Genomic DNA, 20,671 nt, shown 5'->3' with positions numbered 1-20,671 from the left:
CTGCCTCAGGGCGGAGAATGCGCGCGCAGCGCCTTCCTCCCCGGCGGAAGTTTTCGCGGGGCCACTGAAAAGGAGAGTCCCTGTCCCCGAAGTGAATCAGGTATTTGGTCTCCACTCGGCTCACCAAGTCCAGAAGTGAGAGGAAGGCCAGGCTTAGCAGGGGAGAAAGTCTCCTGATGCCCTATGCACAGTTCGGTCGCGGTGCCTGTGACGTCAGCAAGACCCTTTGTGGGAGGGGGGAGGGGAGAGGGCCCGAGAGCGGGTTTGGGGATGAGAGAAGTTTTTGGTGGCGGGGATATTTGGTCACAACCTACCGTCGGCTCTTCGTGGTGGGCGTGGCTACAACTGAGACGGGTGGAGCTAATGGAGAGTTTGACAGGCGCCCCCCCTGGGCACTACGTCACCCCTGGTTTCTGCTTAGGGCGGGGCCGAGGCACGTCAAGGTCCATAAACAACTGCCCCTCCTCCGCTAAGGTGGAGTCTAGCCTTTAGCTCTTTTGCTGTGCCCTGTCTCAGAACCTTTCAGGAGGGACACACAACATTTAACACACAGCAGATGTTGAGTAAATACTGGTTGAATAAATAAAATAAAGGAATGAATGATAAAGACGAGCCTGAGGGTTGGAGCCTTGGGTTTTAGTCCTGAACTAGCCATGTGACCTTGGACAGGTTAACTCAGCACTCTGAGACTCCTTCCATCCATATGTATTGAGCGTTTACCATGGCCCTGTCTCCATCTGACCTATTAAATTAGGGGTGGGGAACCTTTATTCTGCGAAGGGCCATTCGAATATTTATAACATCATTCATGGGCCATACAAAATTATCAAATTAAAAAAATTAGCCTTCTCTCTTTGGTCAAACGTTTAATTAACTCACCCCCAATCCCTTGGAAGGGCCAGACCTTATACAGCCCGCTGGCCGGATGTTCCCCACCTGTATTATTAAATAGTTACTTGCTCATTTGTTTATCTTGTCCTTCCCCACCCCAGAAGGTGAGCTTTGTCAGGTGCAGAGCTGTGTTTCCTTTGCGGCTGTATCCCCAGGGATTGGCACACATTAGGAGTTCTGTGAATAATTATTAAGTGAATGAATGAAATTAGCACATGCTGGCTACATAGCCAATGCTCAATAAACATAGTTTGGCTCAGTGGATAGAGTGTCAGCCTGCGGATGAAGGGTCCCAGGTTCGATTCCGGTCGGGGGCATGTACATTGGTTGCGGGCATGTCCCCAGTGGCGGGTGTGCAGTAGGCAGCTGGTCGATGTTTCTCTCTCATCAATGTTTCTAGCTCCCTTCCTCTCTGTAAAAAATCAATAAACATGAACCATTATCTTTCCCTTACACTGAAGTGAGCCTGAGTCGGCCTCTCTACCTTTATTCACTTACAGAACACTTACGATGGAGATTCCAGCCCAGTGCTTCTGAGGGCTAGACCGTGATCTCATAAAGGTACCATCCCCTCGGGCACATGCCCCTTCAGCTCTGTTCCCCACCAACAGCCTGCAGCTGCTCTCTCTCTTTTGTGTAACTGCTCTCATATTTTAGTCCCAGGAGGACCGTTGTCATGGGCATGACAGGGTCACTGGGTTAGACACTCTGCCCATCCTGGAGGCCGTCACTGTCCAGGAGTACTTGGCACCTGGGGAAATTCTGCTTAAAGCTACTTAAAATCACCACAGGTTTTCTTTTCTTTTTTTTTTTTCTTTTTTTTAATATATATTTTATTGATTTTTTTACAGAGAGGAAGGGAGAGGGATAGAGAGTTAGAAACATCGATGAGAGAGAACATCGATCAGCTGCCTCCTGCACACCCCCTACTGGGGATGTGCCCGAAACCAAGGCACATGCCCTTGACCGGAATCGAACCTGGGACCTTTCAGTCCGCAGGCCGATGCTCTATCCACTGAGCAAACCGGTTTTGGCGGTTTTCAAACTTTTGTTTCCATAAGTAATCTAGCAAAGTGTCAATGTGCTCGTCAGACGAGGCTGGACTATGCTGCAGTCACAACAGCCCCCGAATCTCAGTGGCTTAACCCAAGCACAAGTTTCTCACTAATACAAAGTCTAGAACAACTCTTCGGGGTAGCCATCCTCTAGGCCCGTGGTCGGCAAACCGCGGCTCGCGAGCCACATGCAGCTCTTTGGCCTCTTGAGTATGGCTCTTCCACAAAATACCACAGCCTGGGCGAGTCTATTTTGAAAAAAGTGGCGTTAGAAGAAGTTTAAGTTTAAAAAATTTGGCTCTTAAAAGAAATTTCAATTGTTGTACTGTTGATATTTGGCTCTGTTGACTAATGAGTTTGCCGACCACTGCTCTAGGCAGTTTTGGCTCCATCAACACAAGGGCTTCAGGTTTGTCATGGCCTGAGAGAGAAGGAAGAAGTGGTGGTGATTAACAAAACTGCTTTTTTTTTTTTTTTTGAGATGATAGAAATATCCATTTCAGTGCTATTGCCAGGACAATAAATTATGAAGTTGCACAACCAATCAGAATTACAAACTTCTTAGAAGCTAAAGGATATCTACCTGGCCACAGTCTTTGCCATCAGATGGCTAGACTCCCATCTCCTTTGTGGAAAATAACAAAAGGGCAGTTTTACGCCACAGTGTGGTTTCTGCTCTTCTGCAGACCTAGGGGAGAAGGAACCCTGTTCTCTTAGCTGAGATTTCTTTCCTCAGCTGTTTGGGCAGCCTGTGTTTTTCAGGGTGGGTACTGGGATTCCGTGAGGCAGCACCAAGAGGAAACAGGCCTGAGAGGCTCAGAACTAATGGAATGGAAAGATAAAAGGGAAAAATAGAAGTATTAACAAATAGAATATAAGTGACATGCATAGCATGACATGATCATAACGATCACTAACATAGAAGGCTTTCTGTGGGCCAGGTCCTGTTCTCAGCACTTGCAATAACGCTGTTCACTTAGGCCTCAACAACCACTCTGTCAGGTAGATTGGAAGCACCATTTTCCTGTTGGGCAAACTGAGGCACAGAGAGATTAAGTTAGGTGCCCAGCACACTGCAGATCTGGGACTCAAATCCAGGTAGCCTGGGACTAGAGCCTGTGATTTTAAAAGAACTCTGTTTTGCAATTGCAACAGAGACCAACCTTTACAGTAAATAAAGGAAAAGCATTTGATTAGACTAAGCCAGACACAGAAATATTGCATGATCTCACTTATACGTGGAATCTAAAAGGAATTCCAATTCATACCAAGAGAGAATAGAATAGTGGTTACCGGAGGCTGTAGGATAAAGGGGGAGATATTGCTGAAAGGGTACACACACTTTTAGTTATGAGATGAGTAAGTTCTGGAGACCTAATGTACAGCATAGTGCCTGTAGTAAATAATAATGTATTGTGTACTTGAAATTGGCTAAGATTATCTCAAGTGTTCTCACCACACACACACACACACAAAATAACTATGGGAAGTGATGGATATGTTAATTAGTTTGATTATGGTAATCATTTCTTTTTTTAATATATTTTATTAATTTTTTACAGAGAGGAAGAGAGAGGGATAGAGAGCTAGAAACATCGATGAGAGAGAAACTTCGATCAGCTGCCTCCTGCACATCCCCCACCAGAGATGTGCCCGCAACCAATGTACATGCCCTTGACCGGAATCGAACCTGGGACCCTTGGGTCCGCAGGCCGACGCTCTATCCACTGAGCCAAACCGGTGGTAATCATTTCACAATATACATATACCAAAATATCACATACACCTTAAATATATACAATTTTTATTTGCCAAAAATAGGTAAAAAGGGAAGAACTTCCTCTTACATGGTAAAATGAAACCACAAGCCCAAGTTTATTTTGACTTCTACTTTGATAATCCAGCTTATAATTGGTACTGTACACTAAGTCTTAGAATAAAGAATAAATAAGATCATTTTTCTTTTGCTATTTAAAATATACTCATTTGAAGTGTCTACTGCACTGTCATCCTTGCCGATTTTCTCCTCACTTAATTAACTAGCTTAATCCTGCTTTTATGGACTGAACTGTCCCTGTGTGTGGAAACCCTAAGCCCAAATACCTCAGAATGTGACCATATTTGGAGATAGTGCCTTTAAAGAGATAATTAACATATTGCGGACCAGTAGTTTTATTGCTAGCTTTACCCAGTGGCCAGATAAGTTTCTATTGAACTTGTACAAAAAAAGTTTCACATAAATGTTAAAGGCACGCTTTAAAATTAAATACCCATTGCATCTTGAAGTTATTTATTACATGTTCTTACAAACGAATATCTTTTTACAGTATGATACTTTGTAAAACACTGTGTAATAGGAAGCGAGAATTCTCATGATCTGTCCGCAATGTGTTTAAGTTAAAATGGGGTTGTTCGGGTGGGCCTGCAATGGTCTGAATGTTAGGGGTCCCTCCAAAATTCATAGGTTGAAATCCTAATGCCCAGTGTGGTGGTATTAGGAGGTGGGACCTTGGGAGGGATTAAGCCACGAGGGTGGAGCCCTCATGAGTGAGATTAATGTTCTGTGAATGAGATCCCTGAGAGCTCCCTAGCCCCTTCCACTGCATGAGGACACAGCAAGGAGTTGCCAGTCTGCAACCCAGAAGAGGGTCCAGAACTGTGAGAAATAAGTTTCTATTGTTTATAAGCCACCCAGTCTGTGATATCCTATCTAATAAAAGAGTAGTATGCAAATTGACCATCACTCCAACACAAGATGGCTGCCCCCATGTGGTCAAAGATGGCTGCCCCCATGTGAACACAAGATGGCTGCCACAAGATGGCCAGCAGGGGAGGGCAGTTGGGGGCGATCAAGCTTTCAGGGGAGGGCAGTTAGGGGTGACCAGGCTGGCAGAGGAGGGAAGTTGGGGGCGACTGGGCCTGCAGGGAAGGGCAGTTGGGGGGGACCCAGGCCTGCAGGGGAGAGCAGTTGGGGGGGACCAGGCCTGCAGGGGAGGGCAGTTAGGGGCAAACAGCCTGGCAGGGGAGCAGTTAGGCATCAATCAGGCTTTCAGGGGAGTGGTTAGGGGGTAATCAGGCTGGCAGGCAGAAGCGGTTAGGGGCAATCAGGAAGGCAGGCAGGTGAGCAGTTGGGAGCCAGCAGTCCTGGATTATGAGAGGGATGTCTGACTGCCCATTTAGGCCCGATCCTACAGGGGTCCCAGATTGGAGAGGGTGCGGGCTGGGCTGAGGGACACCCCCCTGCCCCATGCACGAATTTTGTGCACCGGGCCTCTAGTATTATTATAGTAGCCCAAACAGACTGAGGCAGGGCCCTAACCTAATATGACTGGTGTCCTTATAAGAAGATGAGAATAGGACACAGTGAGAAGGGACAACCATGTGAGGATACAGTGAGAAGGCAGCCGTCTGCAGGCTAAGGAGGGAGGCCTCAGAGGAAACCAAACTGGTTGGTGCCCTGATCTCTCTGACATCTAGCCTCCAGAATTGTGTAGAAAATAAATTCCTATTGTTTAAGTCACCCTGTCTGTGGTATTTATTTATGGCAGCCTTGACAAATGAATACACCCATCATATCTTTGTTGGTGGTAGGCTCTATGTGTGAGTTTGGTTTTGATTTTTAAAGTATTAGGAGATATTCCAGAGATACACAAGGCTTAGAGGAAAATGCAGTCAGTACCTGTGGTCTCACTAAGTTAGGATAGGATAGATTGTGCTGCAGTAACAAATAAACCCTGAGATCTTGGTGGCTCAATACAACATTAGTTTATTTGCTGATCACGAGCTTCCCATGTGGACCCAGCCCTCCTTCATCTCGTAGCTGTATCCTTTGGAGTATGTGTCCTCCAGGGCCATCCCTGCAGGGGAGGGGAAGCCCAAAGAAGTACTAAGGCTCTTAACTGCCTCAGCCAGAAAATGACTTCCACTTATACTCCATTGGCTAGAACTACTCATGTGGCCCCAATCTAACTGCAGGGGACCCTGGGAAGTGTAGGAGATCAGGTGGGTTTTTTGGTGAGCATCGGCTATCTCTCCCTCAGTGCTTCTGTGATTAGACCAGTGCTCTTACGTAATTTTTATTGACTTCAAGATACTCTCGTGTCTTTGATGAGATCTGCAGTTTCTGCTTTGTCCCTTTGTCCTGTTTCCTATTTACCCTGGGCCCTTAGAGACAGATGGCTAGAGGCTGGACACAGTGGGCGGGAACTCATTTTAGGAGTGGCCACTTCCTGAGGATATATTCTGTAAGTAATTACTTTTCTTTCTTTTGCAATCTCATCACCATAAGGAACTTGGCAGTGGATTAAGTTTCTGTTTCACCTTCCTGTTCCCTCCTGCACACTTGTGTTTTCTAGCATGAGCAGCTTCTGTCCAGACTGTGGCAAAAGTATCCAGACAACATTCAAATTCTGCCCTTACTGCGGAAAGTCTTTGTCGACAGAGGAGCCTGAGGGGTCCCAGAACTTAGTCAGACCGATTTCGTCAATCTTCCGAGGTAAGGACCAGGGCTTTGAGCTTCTCCCCGGAGAGTGGGTGAGGGGCCTGTGTGCAGGCATGTGGGAGGGAGCGCTGCCTTTGCAGTCTGACCCTGCCTTGACCCTGGAGAAGCCCAGAGCTCAGGCTCTCTCTCTTTACTCGGTTTCTTGGCATCTTCTTGGTCTCTTGGCTTTATAGTTGACAACCCCCGCCTCTCTGGCTCCAGCCTGGACTCCTCCGCTGGAACCCAGATTCATGCCTATCAGATTGTTTGCTTGACATCTATTAGATGCTCACGCACATCTGTGCATGCCCAGAACTGAGCTCCTGATGTGACTGCCCCCCATCTGCCCCTTCCATAGACTTCCCCATCATGGTAAATGGCAACTCTGTTTATCCAGTTTCTCAGAGCAGACCATGGAGTCCTTCTAAGTCCCCTCTCTCTCCCATCCACAGTTTTAACCCTTTGGCAAATCTTGTCTGTTTCAAGTCAGTGCGGAATCAGACCACTTCCTTCCACCTCCTCTGCCACCACCCTGGTCCATCCCACCCTCACCTGTCACTAATGTTGTTGAAGAAACCTTCCCCTGGTCCCCCTTCTCTCTCCTCTACGGTTTTCTACATGGCAGCCTGACAGATCCTGTTAAAACAAAGTCAGACCCTGTCCTTCCTCTCCTCAGCACCTTCCCAGGTTAGGCCTGACATGATCAGGTCCCCATAGTCTCTCAGCTCCTCTCCAAACCCTCTTGTTGTTGCTTATGCATCTCCAGCCTCCTAGACCTCCTCCCTCTCCCTCCACACCTCAGGCATGCCTGGACCGCTGAGCCATTGCATTTGCTGTTCCCTCTGTTCTTTCCACTCTCCCACTTCCTTCGGGTCTTTATTCAGTAGTTGCCTTCTCAGAAAGGCCTTTCCCGACATGTCTAATTAAAATCACACCTTCTCGCCCTGGCCGGTTTGGCTCAGTGGATAGAGCGTTGGCTTGTGGACTGAAGGGTCCCGTGTTCGATTCTGGTCAAGGGCACATGCCTGGGTTGCGGGCTCGATCCCCAGTGGGGGCCGTGCAGGAGGCAGCCTATCAATGATTCTCACTCATTATTGGTGTTTCTATTTCTCTCTCCCCCTTCCTTCCTCTCTGAAATCAATAAAAAAAAATTTAAAAAAAAAACGAACAAAAAAAATTGGTTTAAAAAAAAATCACACCTTCTCTGTCCAGCTGGTGTAGCTCAGAGGCACATGCCCGGTCAAGGGCACATGCCCAGGTTGCAGGCTCCATCCCCAGTGTGGGGCCTACAGGAGACAGCCAGTCAGCGATTATTTCTCATCATCGATGTTTCTATCTCCCTCTTCCTTCATCTCTGAAATCAATAAAAATATATTTAAAAATCAAATAAAATCACACCTTCCCTACACATAATACTCCCTACCCCATGCCCCTGTTTTATATTGCCTTTTGGTACTTGTAAGTATCAACCCTGTTGAGTACAGTATTTTACTTATTTCTATTGCTTCTCATCTGTAGGCTCCATAAGGGGAGGAATTCATTGTGGTTTGTAGGCTGTGTTGACTGTGGTTTGTTTGCACAGCACTCAGGACCATTCCTGGCACAATCTTATTGATTGGCTGACTAAATGAATGACACATCAGCTATGGGTCCTGGCCAGGGGAAAGTCCAGGCACAGATCCTGGTAAAGTGAGATGTATTTACTTATCTCAAAGCCACCGAAGGGAGTTGGCATACATGGCAGAAAGTTCAGCATTTATTTTATCATTTGGGATTGTGTTTGGCGGCCAATGTCAGAAAATGCTACTTCAAGAGTAGAAACGAATGAATGGATTTATTTTTCTTATTAAAATAAGTCTAGCCTGGCCAGTATGTCTCAATGCTTAAACATTGACCCATGAACCAGGAGATCTCGGTTCGCTTCCCAGCACATGCCAGGTTTTGAGCTCAATCCTTAGTGGGGGATGTACAGGAGGCAGCTGATCGATGATGATTCTCTCTCATCATTGAGGTTTCTGTCTCTCTCCCTCTCCCTTCCTCTCTCTGAAATCAATAAAAACATATATTTTGTTGTTGTTAATCCTCACCCAAGGATAATTTTCCTTTTTTTTTTTTTTTTTTTTTAGAGAGAGAGAGAGAAACATCGATGTAAGAGAGACACATCAATTGGTTGCCTTCCGCACACACCCCAACCAGGGCCAGGGTTTGAGCCTGCACCCAAGGTACATGCCCTTGACGGAAATCTAACCCAGGACCCTTCAGTCCACGGGCTGATGCTCTATACATTAAGCCAAACTGGCTAGGGCTAAAATCATATATATTTTTAAAAATATATTCTTATTGATTCCAGAGAGGAAGGAAGAGGGAGAGAGAGATAGAAACATCAATGATGAGAGAAAATCATTGATCGGCTGCCTCCTGCACGCCCCCTACTGGGGATAGAGCCCACAACCCAGGCATATGCCCTGACTGGGAATTGAACCGTGACCTCCTGGTTCATAGGTCTAAGCTCAACCATTGAGCCACACTAGCTGGGCTAAAACTATCTATCTATCTATCTATCTATCTATCTATCTATCTCTCTATCTATCTATCTATCTATCTATATAAAAGCCTATGCGACCGAACAACCGTTCAACCGGTAGCTATGACGTGCCCTGACCACCCAGGGGCAGACGCTCAATGCACAGGCATGGAAACATAGAACAGACTGATGAATCTCAGCGGGAAGGGAGGGAAGAGATTAACCAAAGATCTTATATGCATACTAGAGGCCTGGTACACGGATTTGTGCACTGGTAGAGTCCCCTGGCCTCGCCTACAGGGACCCGGCCAAAACCAGCTCTCTGACATCCCCCGAGGGGTCCCAGATTGTGAGAGGGTGCAGGCCAGGCTGAGAGATCCCACCGGTGCACGAATCCATGCACTGGGCCTCTCGTGTTTTTATAAAAAGTCTGGCCCTGGCCAGTTTTGCTCAGTGGCTAGAGTGTTGGCCCATGAAAAAGAAGGGTTGTGGGTTAGATTCCTGGTCAAGGGCATGTACCTCAGTCTCAGGTTTGATCCCCGGCCCCAACTGGGACGCATATAGGAGGCAACTAATTGAAGTGTCTCTCTCATATTGATGTTTCTTTCTCTCTCTGTCTCTGTCTCTCTCTCTCCCTGTCTCCCTTTCTCTCCCTCCCTTCCACTCTTTCTCTAAAAAAATCAATGGGGAAAAATATCCTCAGGTGAGGATTAACAACAGCAAAAATGTCTAGAGAGGACAGCTCAGAATAGGACAAGGGACCCAGGCTCCTGCTCTTTCCGCTCAGCCATCCTCAGCGTATGGTATTGGTTCCCATGCATATTGCCTTGATTTTTCAAGGTGGCTTCCTCTTCAACATTGTGTCTATGTTCCAGGCAAATGTCAGCAGAATTTGCCTTGACCTGATTTCAGAACCTAAGTTTTGTTTTTCTTTATATGGAACGCTTCACGAATTTGCGTGTCATCCTTGTGCAAGGGTCATGCTAATCTCTGTATCGTTCCAATTTTAGTATATGTGCTGCCGAAGTGAGCACCAGAACCCAAGTTCTTAACCCCAGCCTTCTCTAATGTCAACTTAGGACCGGCTCATTATTCATTCACCCGTCGTTAGGCAACCAATCTACACAGACTGCCTGCTGTGTACTTAGGTGCCACGTTTGTCCTCAGGGCCGTTGTAACAGATGAGATGGACTTGGTTTCTGGTCTCAGAGCTTTTGGAGGCAAGTAGGGCAAACAGACATTGAATAAGCAATTATCAGTAGAGTACATGATAACAGAAAGGAAATGGATGGGCCACAGAACACATGTAGGGGAGGTATGTTTCTGGGTGGGTCCGGGAAGGCCTGTCTAGGTGGGTAATGTTTGAGCCGAGACCTAGGGATGATAAGAATTTGCTAAGTAAAGAGTGGGGGCGAGCCCTCGCTGGTTTGGCTCAGTGGATAGAGCATCAGCCTGCAGACGGAGGGGTCCCGGGTTCGATTCCAGTCAGGGGCACATGCCCGGGTTGTGGGCTTGATCCCCAGTGGGAGGCGTGCAGGAGGCAGCCAATCGGTGGTTCTCTCTCATCATTGATGTTTCTCTCTTCTCTCTCTCTCTCCCTTCCTCTCTGAAATCAATAAAAATATATTAAAAAAAAAAAAAAAAAGAGTGGGGGCGAGGTGAGGGGCTTGGAGCAAGAGTTCCAGGCATTGGGGCATGCTATGGGAGAAGGAGTGAGGCGGGAAGAGCCAGGCCTGTTGGGGAACTAAAGGACAGCTTGGCCCTGGCCAGTTTGGCTCAGTGAATAGAGCGTCGGCCTGCGGACTGAAGGGTTCCAGGTTCGATTCCGGTCAGGGGGCATGTACCTTGATTGTGGGCACATCCCCAGTAGGGGGCGTGTAGGAGGCAGCTGATCGATGTTTCTCTCTCGTCGATGTTTCTAACTCTATCCCTCTCTGTAAAAAATCAGTAAAATATATATTTAAAAAATAATAATAAAGGACAGCTTGTCTGGGGCAGACACACAGGGCCTTATAGACCATGGGTAGGGAGTTTAGTAATCACTGATGCAGTGGGGAGCTGTGGAAGGGTTTCTACCCCATGGGGGGACACTATATTATTTGCATTTTGGAATGACCTCTCTGGCTGCCATGTGTAAGAAATGGGTTGGAGGCATGGAAGCCACTTAGGAGGCCAGTAGTCCAGGGACCAAACATACTGGCTGAGGTAGTGTCAATTGAAAGGTGACTTCTGTTTTTAACAAGTATGGCGGACTAGGTGATAGGTAAAAGCCTCTTATGGTTTAGCATAGCACAAAATTCTGGATAAAAAAAGAATATCTCTTTTTACTTTATTATTATATTTTTTTATTTTTTACAGAGAGGAAGGGAGAGGGATACAGAGTTAGAAACATCAGTGAGAGAGAAACATCGGTCAGCTGCCTCCTGCACACCTCCTACTGGGGATGTGCCACAACCAAGGTACGTGCCCTTGACCGGAATCGAACCTGGGACCTTTCAGTCCACAGGCTGATGCTCTATCCACTGAGTCAAACCGGTTTTGGCCTACTTTGTTTTTTATAAATATATTTTTATTGATTTCAGAGAGGAAGGAGAGGGAGAGAGAGCTAGAAACATCAGTGAAGAGAGAGAATCATGGATCGGCTGCCTCCTACACGCCCCCCTACTGGGTTCATAGGTCAACGCTCAACCACTGAGCCATGCCGGCCAGGCAAGAATATCTCTTTTTAAAACAAATGGCTGCCCTGGCCAGTGTGGCTCAGTTGGTTGGAGCCTCATCCCATACACCGAAAGGTCATAGGTTCAATTCCTGGTCAGGGCACAGACTTAGCTTGTGAGTTCGGTCCCCGGTTGGGGTATGTGCGAGACACAACCAATCGATGTTTCTCACATCGATGTTTCTCTCTCTTTTCCTCTCTCTAAAATTAATAAACATAGCCTCAGGTGAGGATTAAAAAAATAACAACACAAAGGGTTGAGCGATAGAATAAAAAGAGAATTCCATAGAAGTGAGAAACAATAAGAAAGCAGACCCACAGGCTGAGCAAGTGCTGTAGGTGGTGTTGGTCCTGGGCTGTTTGGTGCCTCCAGCCTGGGTTTTAGGATACAAGAGACAAAGGTTAGAGCCTGAGAAGCGTGGGAGGTAAGATTGGAAACCTCTAAAATCTAGGACTCCTCAGTAGGTAAACTAGAACAAAAAATGTTTCACACAGGAAATTGGTGGTGACATTTGTCTGTCTCAGCCCTGGTCGTGGGTGAAGAAAAGGCGGAATGTCCTCCCTAAGAATTCCTAATCAAGAACTTGCATCCTCACCAGTTTGGGACCGGCATTCATACTGAACTGTGCAGCCCCAAGAAAACCCAAGGGGAAAAGTTAGTGTAAAGTGATGAGGTGTGGGTGCCCCTCCCCAACTGAGGCATATCTTTTTGTGGAGCACCCTTTAAAGATTGACCTTAGAGAATTCCACGGGTATGTGAGCTCTCAACCAATCAGAAGATGCCAGGAAACAAGCCACTGTCAGGAAAAACAACAAATCACAGAATCAGACCTGCGCTGACCAGACACCTTGGAATTAACAGATGAGACTACGTGCAAAACACCTTTAATATGTTTAAAGAAATAAAGAAGTTAAAAATATAATGAAGGAACAAAAGCTAGTTAGAATTGACCTGGCAGACCTGGAAAAGGACCGGATAACACCTACGATGATGAAAACAAATCTCACGGCAATCAGAAACTCACTGGGTTGTTCACACTGCAGACTAGACAAAGCGGAAGAGAGAATTGTGAACTAGAAGATAGATCTGGAGAAATTATCTAAAAGATAGAAGAGACTGACAAAGTGATAGAAGATACAAGAGAAACTAAGCCCCCCGAAAAAGAAGCAAGACTTGGCTGTAAGGGTTGAAGGGAAGAGAGTGGTTGACTGTGAACTTGGGTTTCTGGTTTTATGTTTCCTGGAAAGGGCCTTTGTAACTCCCATTTGCATTCGGTCTTCCTCTCTCTAGGCTCAAGCAGAGAGAAGAACGCCAGTTATGAACCCTCTCCCAAGAAAGTGAAATGGTCCAGCTGTTGTAGCACGTCTTCGTCATCCTTCTTGTCAGACCGTAACAGTTCTGGGTCTGAAGAGAACTTGAAGGCCAAAGGTAAGAGTTAGGATCAATCTGGCCTGACTCTAGATGGTTTAAAGGCGGGTCATCTGACAGTGTTTGGGTGCTCAGGCGTCACTCACACCTGCCTGGACCCTTATCCCAGCCTCCAGGTTGCCCCTCCAATCCCATCTCCACACAGCCAGAGTTGACCCCCCTCCCTCCCTGATCACAGTCACCTTCTGTTCCCATTGCCCCACATCTCACCCCTTCAACCTGGTATCTGAGACTCTGTGTGGCCTGGTTCCTGTCTTAGCTCTCTCCACAACCCCTGTGCACAGAAAATTTACTTTCTGGCCCTAGCTGGTTTGGCTCAGTGGATAGAGCGTCGGCCTGCGGACTGAAGGGTCCAGGGTTTGATTCCGGTCAAGAGCACATTTCCAGGTTGCGGGCTCAATCCCCAGTGGGGGGCATGTAGGAGGCAGCCGATCAATGATTCTCTGTCATTGATGTTCTCTCTCTCCCTCTCCCTTCCTCTCTGAAATCAATTTAAAAAAATATATTTTAAAAAGAAAAAAGAAAATTTACTTTCTGGAGGTACTCTTAGGGGCCCTCAGCCTCTGGTCTTTGCCTGTCTGTTTCCTCAGCAGGGCACTCTCCCCTCCCTGCTCTGCTGGCACGCTGCCACTTTTCCAACACGCGTCAGATCTCTAGGACGCCTTTTCTGAGCTCCACAAGGCTGGGTCAGGGCCATCTCCTCTCCCCCGGAGCCTCTCTCTGTGCTCTTCGTCTGTGCACCCACAGTGCCAGTGCCAGTCATTGGAGCACAAGTGCCCTCTAGGCTCTCCTGGCAGCCAGCGAGTCAAGGAGGCTTGCGGACCACAAGCCGGTCTCCCTCCCAGGCCCTGAGATCTGACGTCGCAGCCCTCCGTGTCTCCTCTCTGTCCCTTGTTCTCCTGTAGGCCCCACTACCGCTGGCCATTCTGTGCCTTGGGGAGGTGGGAGGTGGGAGGAATGGGGATGTTCATATTTTTTCCTGTGTCCACGTCCAGTTGATACCTTTCCCTCCTCACCACGCCATCCCATTCTCTTGCCAGTCTGGCAGCCAGTCAAGGGCAGGGCCACAGCCTAACAAATTTCTTTGTACTTAGCACAAGGCCAAGTCCTGTCTCGGGATGTTTTTGGTTGAATGTCTAGAATGTCTTTCTTCCCCTGGAAAGTTCTATTCATTCAACAGGACCGAACTCCAACGTCCCCTCCTCCTGGAAGCCTTCCCTGACTCCTCCAGGCACAGGCAGTCTCCTTTTCATATCTCTCTGTACTGCCTTGCCTGACGGCTGTGTCCGGGTTAGACTCCCCCACCTAAGTAGGGGCTCTGGTGGGAGGGGCCTAGGTCTGACTCATGTCTGGGACCCCAGCTTTGTCACAAAGACCTGACCCCTGAGAGATTTCAGGAACCATTTTGTTGTTTTTCATTGAACAAATGAATAAATGAACAGAACTATGACTATTGTCTCATTATTCATTCAACTTTCCTCTCCCGGATACCCCTTTTCCTTGATTCCGGCCATCCTGCTGTAGGGATATGGAGCAGTCCTCTGACCCCCAAAAGCAGCCCGCAGATGAAGAAGAAAAGCCCTCAGACCCTGAAGCGGCGCCGTATGACCATCTCCATTGAGGCGCTGCCCACGGGGACAGTGATGATGGACAAGAACGGACGATACTGGAAGCTGGGATCCCTGCAGACCAGGGACGACCAGGGCATGCTCTATGAAGGTACACCCTGTTTACAAGTGGGCAGGTGCTGGGCTGGGCCAGGCCGTCTTGGAACCCGGGCAAAGGGAGGGGGATCCCCTTTCTGAGAATGAAAATGGAAGCCATATCCCAGCTGCACACCTGCCTCTAGGCCAGTGGTCGGCAAACTGCGGCTCGCGAGCCACATGTGGCTCTTTGGCCCCTTGAGTGTGACTCTTCCACAAAATACCACGTGCGGGCACGCACGTACAGTGCGATGGAAACTTCGTGGCCCATGCGCAGAAGTCGGTTTTCGGCTCTCAAAAGAAATTTCAATCGTTGTACTGTTGATATTTGGCTCTGTTGACTAATGAGTTTGCCGACCACTGGGTTAGAGAATGCCGGACCCTCCCGAAATCCAGCGAGGGTCGCCTTGGAGCAGGCTTTTCCAAGGAGAGCAGTCTCAGATCTGCTGTGTTCATAACCTTTTCGTAGCTGGATGTTCACAGAGAGAGAAAGAGGCAGAGAAAAGGAAGCTGTCTGAAAACACGGAGGAGCAGGTCTTGGAAACCAAGAGTGCACTGGGCCCTGTGGGAACCAGGGAACCAACACTGCTGCTCGTTACTGGGAAGCCTGAGGACGCTGTCGCTCACTTTCCCTGTAGATCAAGCATGTCAGACGTGCAGCAGGCGGGCTGCACTCAGGCGGCGAGTTTGACATGCTTACTGTAGATCATAACCTCGCCCATTTTGTCCGTCCACAGCTGAGCCTCTCTCCGCCTACGAGTCGAGTGCCCAGATACAAAGATTCTCGCTGAAACTGGTGAGTGGGCCTGGGGGGTGCCTGGGCCAGGGAGGGAAGCGCTGAGGGAGGGTCTGGGGCTTTGGCAAGGGCACCCTGGGTCTCCAAGCCTCTCTGTGGGCTGGGGCAGGCAGGAGAGCCAGGGGCATTGGGACCTGGTTCTTCATCTCCCAGGGCGCTCAGAGGCCCTGCCTCTCACACTTCCCAGCTCTGCGATCTGAGCATGCGCCTCCCTCTCCGAGCTGACTCTCCTCACCTGTAAGGTGGAGCCGGTAATAGCCACGTCAGGTGGCCCATCTGCCCACCACTGCCTGCCTCACCGCTGTATTTATTGAGCACCAACTACAATATAAAACGGTGCTGGGTGTTGGGGCTCAACAGAGAACCAAGCCGATGGGGTCCCTGTGCTGAGGAGTCAGTGAAGTCATGCCTGACCTTTTAGAATACAGGAAACACGCACGCACTCGAGGGGGCCAGAAAGAAAAAAACCAACGGAGAAAGTGAGAGCAGCCAGGCAAGTCACTTCCCTCGGCACAGAGGAGGTGCCTGATAGAGGGCATGGGGGTGGTGGAGAGCCCCACCACCATCCCTGAGTGCTGGGCTTGCTTATTTGCTAATCCTCACCGGAGGGTATTTTTTCTATGGATTTTTAGAGAGAGTGGACGGGAAGCGGGGGCAGGGAGAGGAACATTGATGTGAGAAAGACACATCGATTGGTTGCCTCCCGCACACACCCCAACCAGGGCTGGGGAACAAACCTGTAACCCAGGTACGTGCCCTTGGCCGGGAATCAAACCCCAGACCCTGTGGTGCTCGGTGTTTATGAGGAAGTGCCCAGGGATCAGTACCTGGGGAGGGGAGCAGTACCTCCAAGTCTCCCCTGAGCCACACCGGCCAGGGCATGAGTGCTGGAATCGTGGGTGACTTTGATTTCTTCAGATTTTCTCACGCACTCTCACCCCCCCCCCCCTGGAAAACTGGGACAGCTGGATTGGGTCCCTCTCCTGGCCCTAGGTGGATGGAAGCCATGTGAGTGGTTTAGAGCGAGGGTTCCGGAGCCAGGCTCAGAGATAAGGAACAGCGCCTGCTTGTTGAGAGCCTGTTCCGTGCCCGACTCTGGGCTGAGCGTTTCCAAGCAAGCCTGTGGGGTAGTTACCTTGTTCCCCAGGGAGTCCAGCACCCAAGTTTCTTTGTTCACAGCTGTATCTCCAGTGCCCAGAACAATACTCAGCACATAGTAGGTGCTTTGTAGAAAGAATGAATGCATGACAGCTGGGATCTGAAACGACTTCTCTTTGACCCTCTGCTCTTAGGAAACCAGCTGTACTCGTATTCAATTCATTTATATGGTTTTACTGCTGGGGGAAAATGACCCAATATTAACAATGGCCTTAGCAAAAATACAGTTTTATTTCTCTTTCACTTAGAAGTCTGGGACAGTGGTCCAGGGCTGATATGATGGTTCTGTAACCAAGGGGTCCAATTTCCTTCTCTCTTGTTGCTCCAACATCCTCAGCCCATAACCTTCATCTGGGGGCTGAAATGGCTGCTCCCGCTCCCAGCCAACAGGAACAGAGGAGGAAGGGGAGCCTGCCCAGCCCTTTAAGGGCATAACCTGGGAGCCGCCCACATCTCCTTTGCTCACATCCCCGTTGGCCAGAACTTGTCACGTGGTCATTCCTCACTTCAAGGGAGGCTCGGGAATCTAGTTTCTATCTGAAGGCCACGTGTTTAGGGAAAACTTGTAGGTCCCATCATAAAAGAAAGGAAAGATGGGCAATGGGAGATAACTTGAAGCCTCTGATACGGGTTCTCGTGTAGCACCCTGGGGAATTTGGTTCCGATCTGCGGGACTTGATGGGGAGCCTGAGTTGTTGCTGGCATTACCCAGGGGTAATACTTGGCCAGCAGTGATCTGGGATCCCTTGTCTAAGAGATTCCAGTGTGACAGCCTCCTCCCCTTCCACCCCACACCAGGATACCAAGGACGGGCGCTTGTTCAATGAGCAGAACTTCTTCCAGAGGGCCGCCAAGCTTTCGCAAGGTACTCTGCAGGAAGTGGGCAAGGGGGCAGACTTGGAGGCACCAGCTTGGTCAGAGCACCTGGTTTCTCCCTGAAGGTGTGGGGAGGGGAGGGGTTAAACAGAAGGCCCTGTCACCCCTCAGTCTTCAGGCCTCACAGGGCAGACAACATGGGCGGAGGCCAGCTCATACTAGCTCTTGAGAGCCAATTGTTAAAATTTCAAAATTAGCTCAAGCCAGTTGTTAAACATAGCCATTATTTAAATTAATTACATCAACTAACAATACAACAAATTAGATTAAGAAGAAGGGTAAGAAATACTCAAAACTCATCACTTCATAATTATTTGTCTACATTTCTGTCATCTACACCCTTGAGATTGTTTATGTCCTTGTACCTGGACGGTGAGAACAATACATAACAGTGTGCTGCTACGAATCCCTTCCCATCTCCACGTTCTGTGATGTCATGTCGGTAGCTTGAAATTGACCTTGGTGGGAGTGTTTACACCATAGAAATTGGCAAACACTACAAACCAGGGCTCTTTTCCCCTGGACAGCCAGCTGTTAAACTGGTATCAGCACTCCGCTGCCTCTGTACCATCCCATGGAGATCCTGGAAGATGGGCTGACGTCTAGAGGCACCATGACCAGTTTAGCTGTTTCCTGATCTTATTAGCTATACGTGTGAATTCAGAAGTTCTCCCGTTCTTATCCCGCCCACTCACCCCAGATTTGTATATTCTTTCCCCCATGTTTACCTCTTGTCACCTGCAGACATAGATGAGATTTCAGGAGTCACCAGGCTCACCCCGTGAGCACCCCCATTGTCACCCACCCATAGAGGTGGCGTCTCCGACCAGGAGACTCAGGGTCTAGCCTGGGCACAGACACACTCTGCTTCTGGTCTGAGAATGGACTGTTGTCCCCAAAGGCCTGGGACCAGGTGGGCTCTAACCTCTCAGGTCCCTGCTTCCCCTAGTGAACAAGTGGAAGAAGCTGTCCTTGACCCCCTTACTGGCCATCCCCACCTGTGTTGGTTTTGGCATTCACGAGGACAGGTACAGGTGAGTCGCTTAACTTGCCACCCACCCACTGGCCCCTTCCTTTCTCTCCCTGTCATGCGCTGGGACGTGGCTGGGGCTAGTTGCTTCCTTCCTTTCTCCTGCTTTGAGCCAGGCGGATCCCCCACCCATCAGAACCCTTAATCTTGCCTGGGACCAGGACCTGGTGGCCACCCAGCACAGTCCCCCCTCGGTGTCCCTTGTTCTGCTCGCTCCCCGGTCATCTATCCACTTGGGATGCTCCTGTCTCCCAGGTTCTTGGTGCTCCCCATGCTGGGGAGGAGCCTTCAGTGGACCCTGGATGACAACCCGAAGCATGTAATGCCCACGCAATCCGTGTTCCAGGTGGCCTGCCGGCTGGTATGTATCCAGGGGTGCCCCCCCGCCCCCAGGTGCTGGTTGATCAGGCTGTTCCTTGGCACATTCAGCCCGGCCGCCCTCTACTGGACACTGAGGACGAGCACACTGACTGACAGGTGCCCCCCAGGCCGTTAGCATCAGCGGGATAAGCATCACCCCCAGGGGTGTTCAGGGGGCTGTGGCCGTTGAAGAAGGGCCCCAGCCTCAAGGTGAAGGTTCATTTGGGCTTCCGGGTGAAGGTCCTTTCTAAGCCAAGAGGGGAAATAGCAAGGGGCTGCGGAGAGTGGGAGTGGAGATGCGTGAGTCTATTCCAGACCAAGGGTACAGCTTGGGCAAAGGCTTGTGTGGGCAAGAGAGCATACAGCATTGGTTCATTCATTCATTCCTTTATCTGTCCTTTCCTTGGATATTTATGAGGTCCCTGCCGGTTGTCAGACACTGTCCCAGGGGCTGGGAGCACAGCAGGGAGTAGCACAGACATGGTTTTTAGGTCTAGTTGGAGAGGATTGTATTAAACGGTTGCACAAATTGTGAAAAGGTCTCTGGATAGAAATGTCCCCCTGCTGTGATGGCGAGTAAGAGGACCCAATTTAAATTGGGGAGGGATGAGAGTGGCAAGGGAGGAACATACTAGGTGAGTCCCAGAGGTCTTTATGCTCAGTCTGCAGTGTGACGTGGTCGGGGGGAGGGGAAGGGATTGGTGTGGAGAGGTCGGCAGTGACTGGATCACGCGGGGCTTTGCATTACCAAGCTGAGGAGCTGGGACTCTGTCCTGAGGGCACTGGGGAGCCATGGGGGGAGTGGGAGCAAGGGACGGGCAGGATCAGCTCTAGAGGCAGAAGGACCCTGTGGGCTTTGTGGGGAGGGACTGGAGGGGTGCTGGAGGCCAAGTGAGACAGGACGAGGCCTGAGGAGAGGGGCCAGGCTATGGGGATAGAGAGTTCGTAGGACAAACAGAACTTGGTGGACAGTTAAGCCTTGGAGTGAAGGGGGAATTGGGATGTCATTGTGATGTAACTAACACCAAGGCAGTTCACTGTGAGCCTGGAGCTCAGTGGAGACGTTGGAGTGAGAGATAAAAATATAAATTGCTTAACTAAACGTATTTCTGCTCTCTAGAAGAAATGAGAACTCTTTGATATACATGGGCATTGGGTGTGTGTGTGTGTGTGTGTGTGTGTGTGTGTAACAATAAGTAACCAACTTTTCTCTCTCCTGAGTTTGCAATCAACTAAGAAACAGATACAAGAGATACATAGGAAACCAAATGTTAGCTTTAATGCTGAAATTTTTGAAGCCTAATTAGAAGACCTGCTCAGGTGTGCTGTCAGAGTGGACTTCCTAATGCTTCCCCCAGAATCAGTCAGCTTAAACCTGCCCACAGCCCCAGGCACAAGCAGGCCATACGGCGGCAGGTCTCACAGAGGGGATTCATGCACCGGGCTTTGCATCAGAGCCTCTTTGTGTTAGTCTACTCACGGAGATCGCTTTATTCTTCTTCCCCCAGCTGGATGCCCTGGAGTTCCTCCATGAGAATGAATATGTTCATGGAAATGTGACAGCTAAGAATATCTTTGTGAATCCCCTGGACCGGAGCCAGGTAACAGCCAGGTCCTCCCCACCCTGGGGCCTCTCTGGACTCAGGATCTCAG

The 20,671-nt window shown here is 49.1% G+C and overlaps 1 protein-coding gene and 1 non-coding gene across 6 annotated transcripts in view; one reads left to right on the top strand and one right to left on the bottom strand.

Annotated features, from left to right (window-relative positions):
- The first annotated feature begins 4 nt into the window (after positions 1–4).
- The window catches only part of VRK3 (VRK serine/threonine kinase 3), a 38,531-nt gene continuing 17,864 nt past the window's right edge, over positions 5–20,671 (top strand). Inside the window, exons 1-10 of one of the 5 annotated variants that reach the window (XM_054710144.1) lie at positions 5–100; positions 1,392–1,452; positions 6,302–6,441; positions 12,958–13,095; positions 14,620–14,814; positions 15,536–15,594; positions 17,551–17,617; positions 18,578–18,662; positions 18,914–19,019; positions 20,527–20,619. In XM_054710144.1, the coding sequence (XP_054566119.1) occupies positions 6,303–6,441; positions 12,958–13,095; positions 14,620–14,814; positions 15,536–15,594; positions 17,551–17,617; positions 18,578–18,662; positions 18,914–19,019; positions 20,527–20,619 (882 nt within the window). In that variant the 5' untranslated portion in view covers positions 5–100; positions 1,392–1,452; position 6,302. Of the gene's footprint in view, positions 101–1,391; positions 1,453–6,171; positions 6,191–6,301; positions 6,442–12,957; positions 13,096–14,619; positions 14,815–15,535; positions 15,595–17,550; positions 17,618–18,577; positions 18,663–18,913; positions 19,020–20,526; positions 20,620–20,671 lie in introns of those variants that run through there. The other 4 variants (XM_054710143.1, XM_028129399.2, XM_054710142.1 and 1 more) reach the window with 4 other exon arrangements.
- Positions 9,881–9,984, bottom strand: LOC129147846 (U6 spliceosomal RNA). Its single transcript, XR_008555062.1, has one exon. It is a non-coding gene; the product is annotated as a U6 spliceosomal RNA (small nuclear RNA).

The sequence above is a fragment of the Eptesicus fuscus genome, chromosome 21 (assembly GCF_027574615.1).
Source record: "Eptesicus fuscus isolate TK198812 chromosome 21, DD_ASM_mEF_20220401, whole genome shotgun sequence".
Classification (NCBI taxonomy): domain Eukaryota; kingdom Metazoa; phylum Chordata; class Mammalia; order Chiroptera; family Vespertilionidae; genus Eptesicus; species Eptesicus fuscus.
This window is presented reverse-complemented; position numbering and strand designations above follow the sequence as displayed.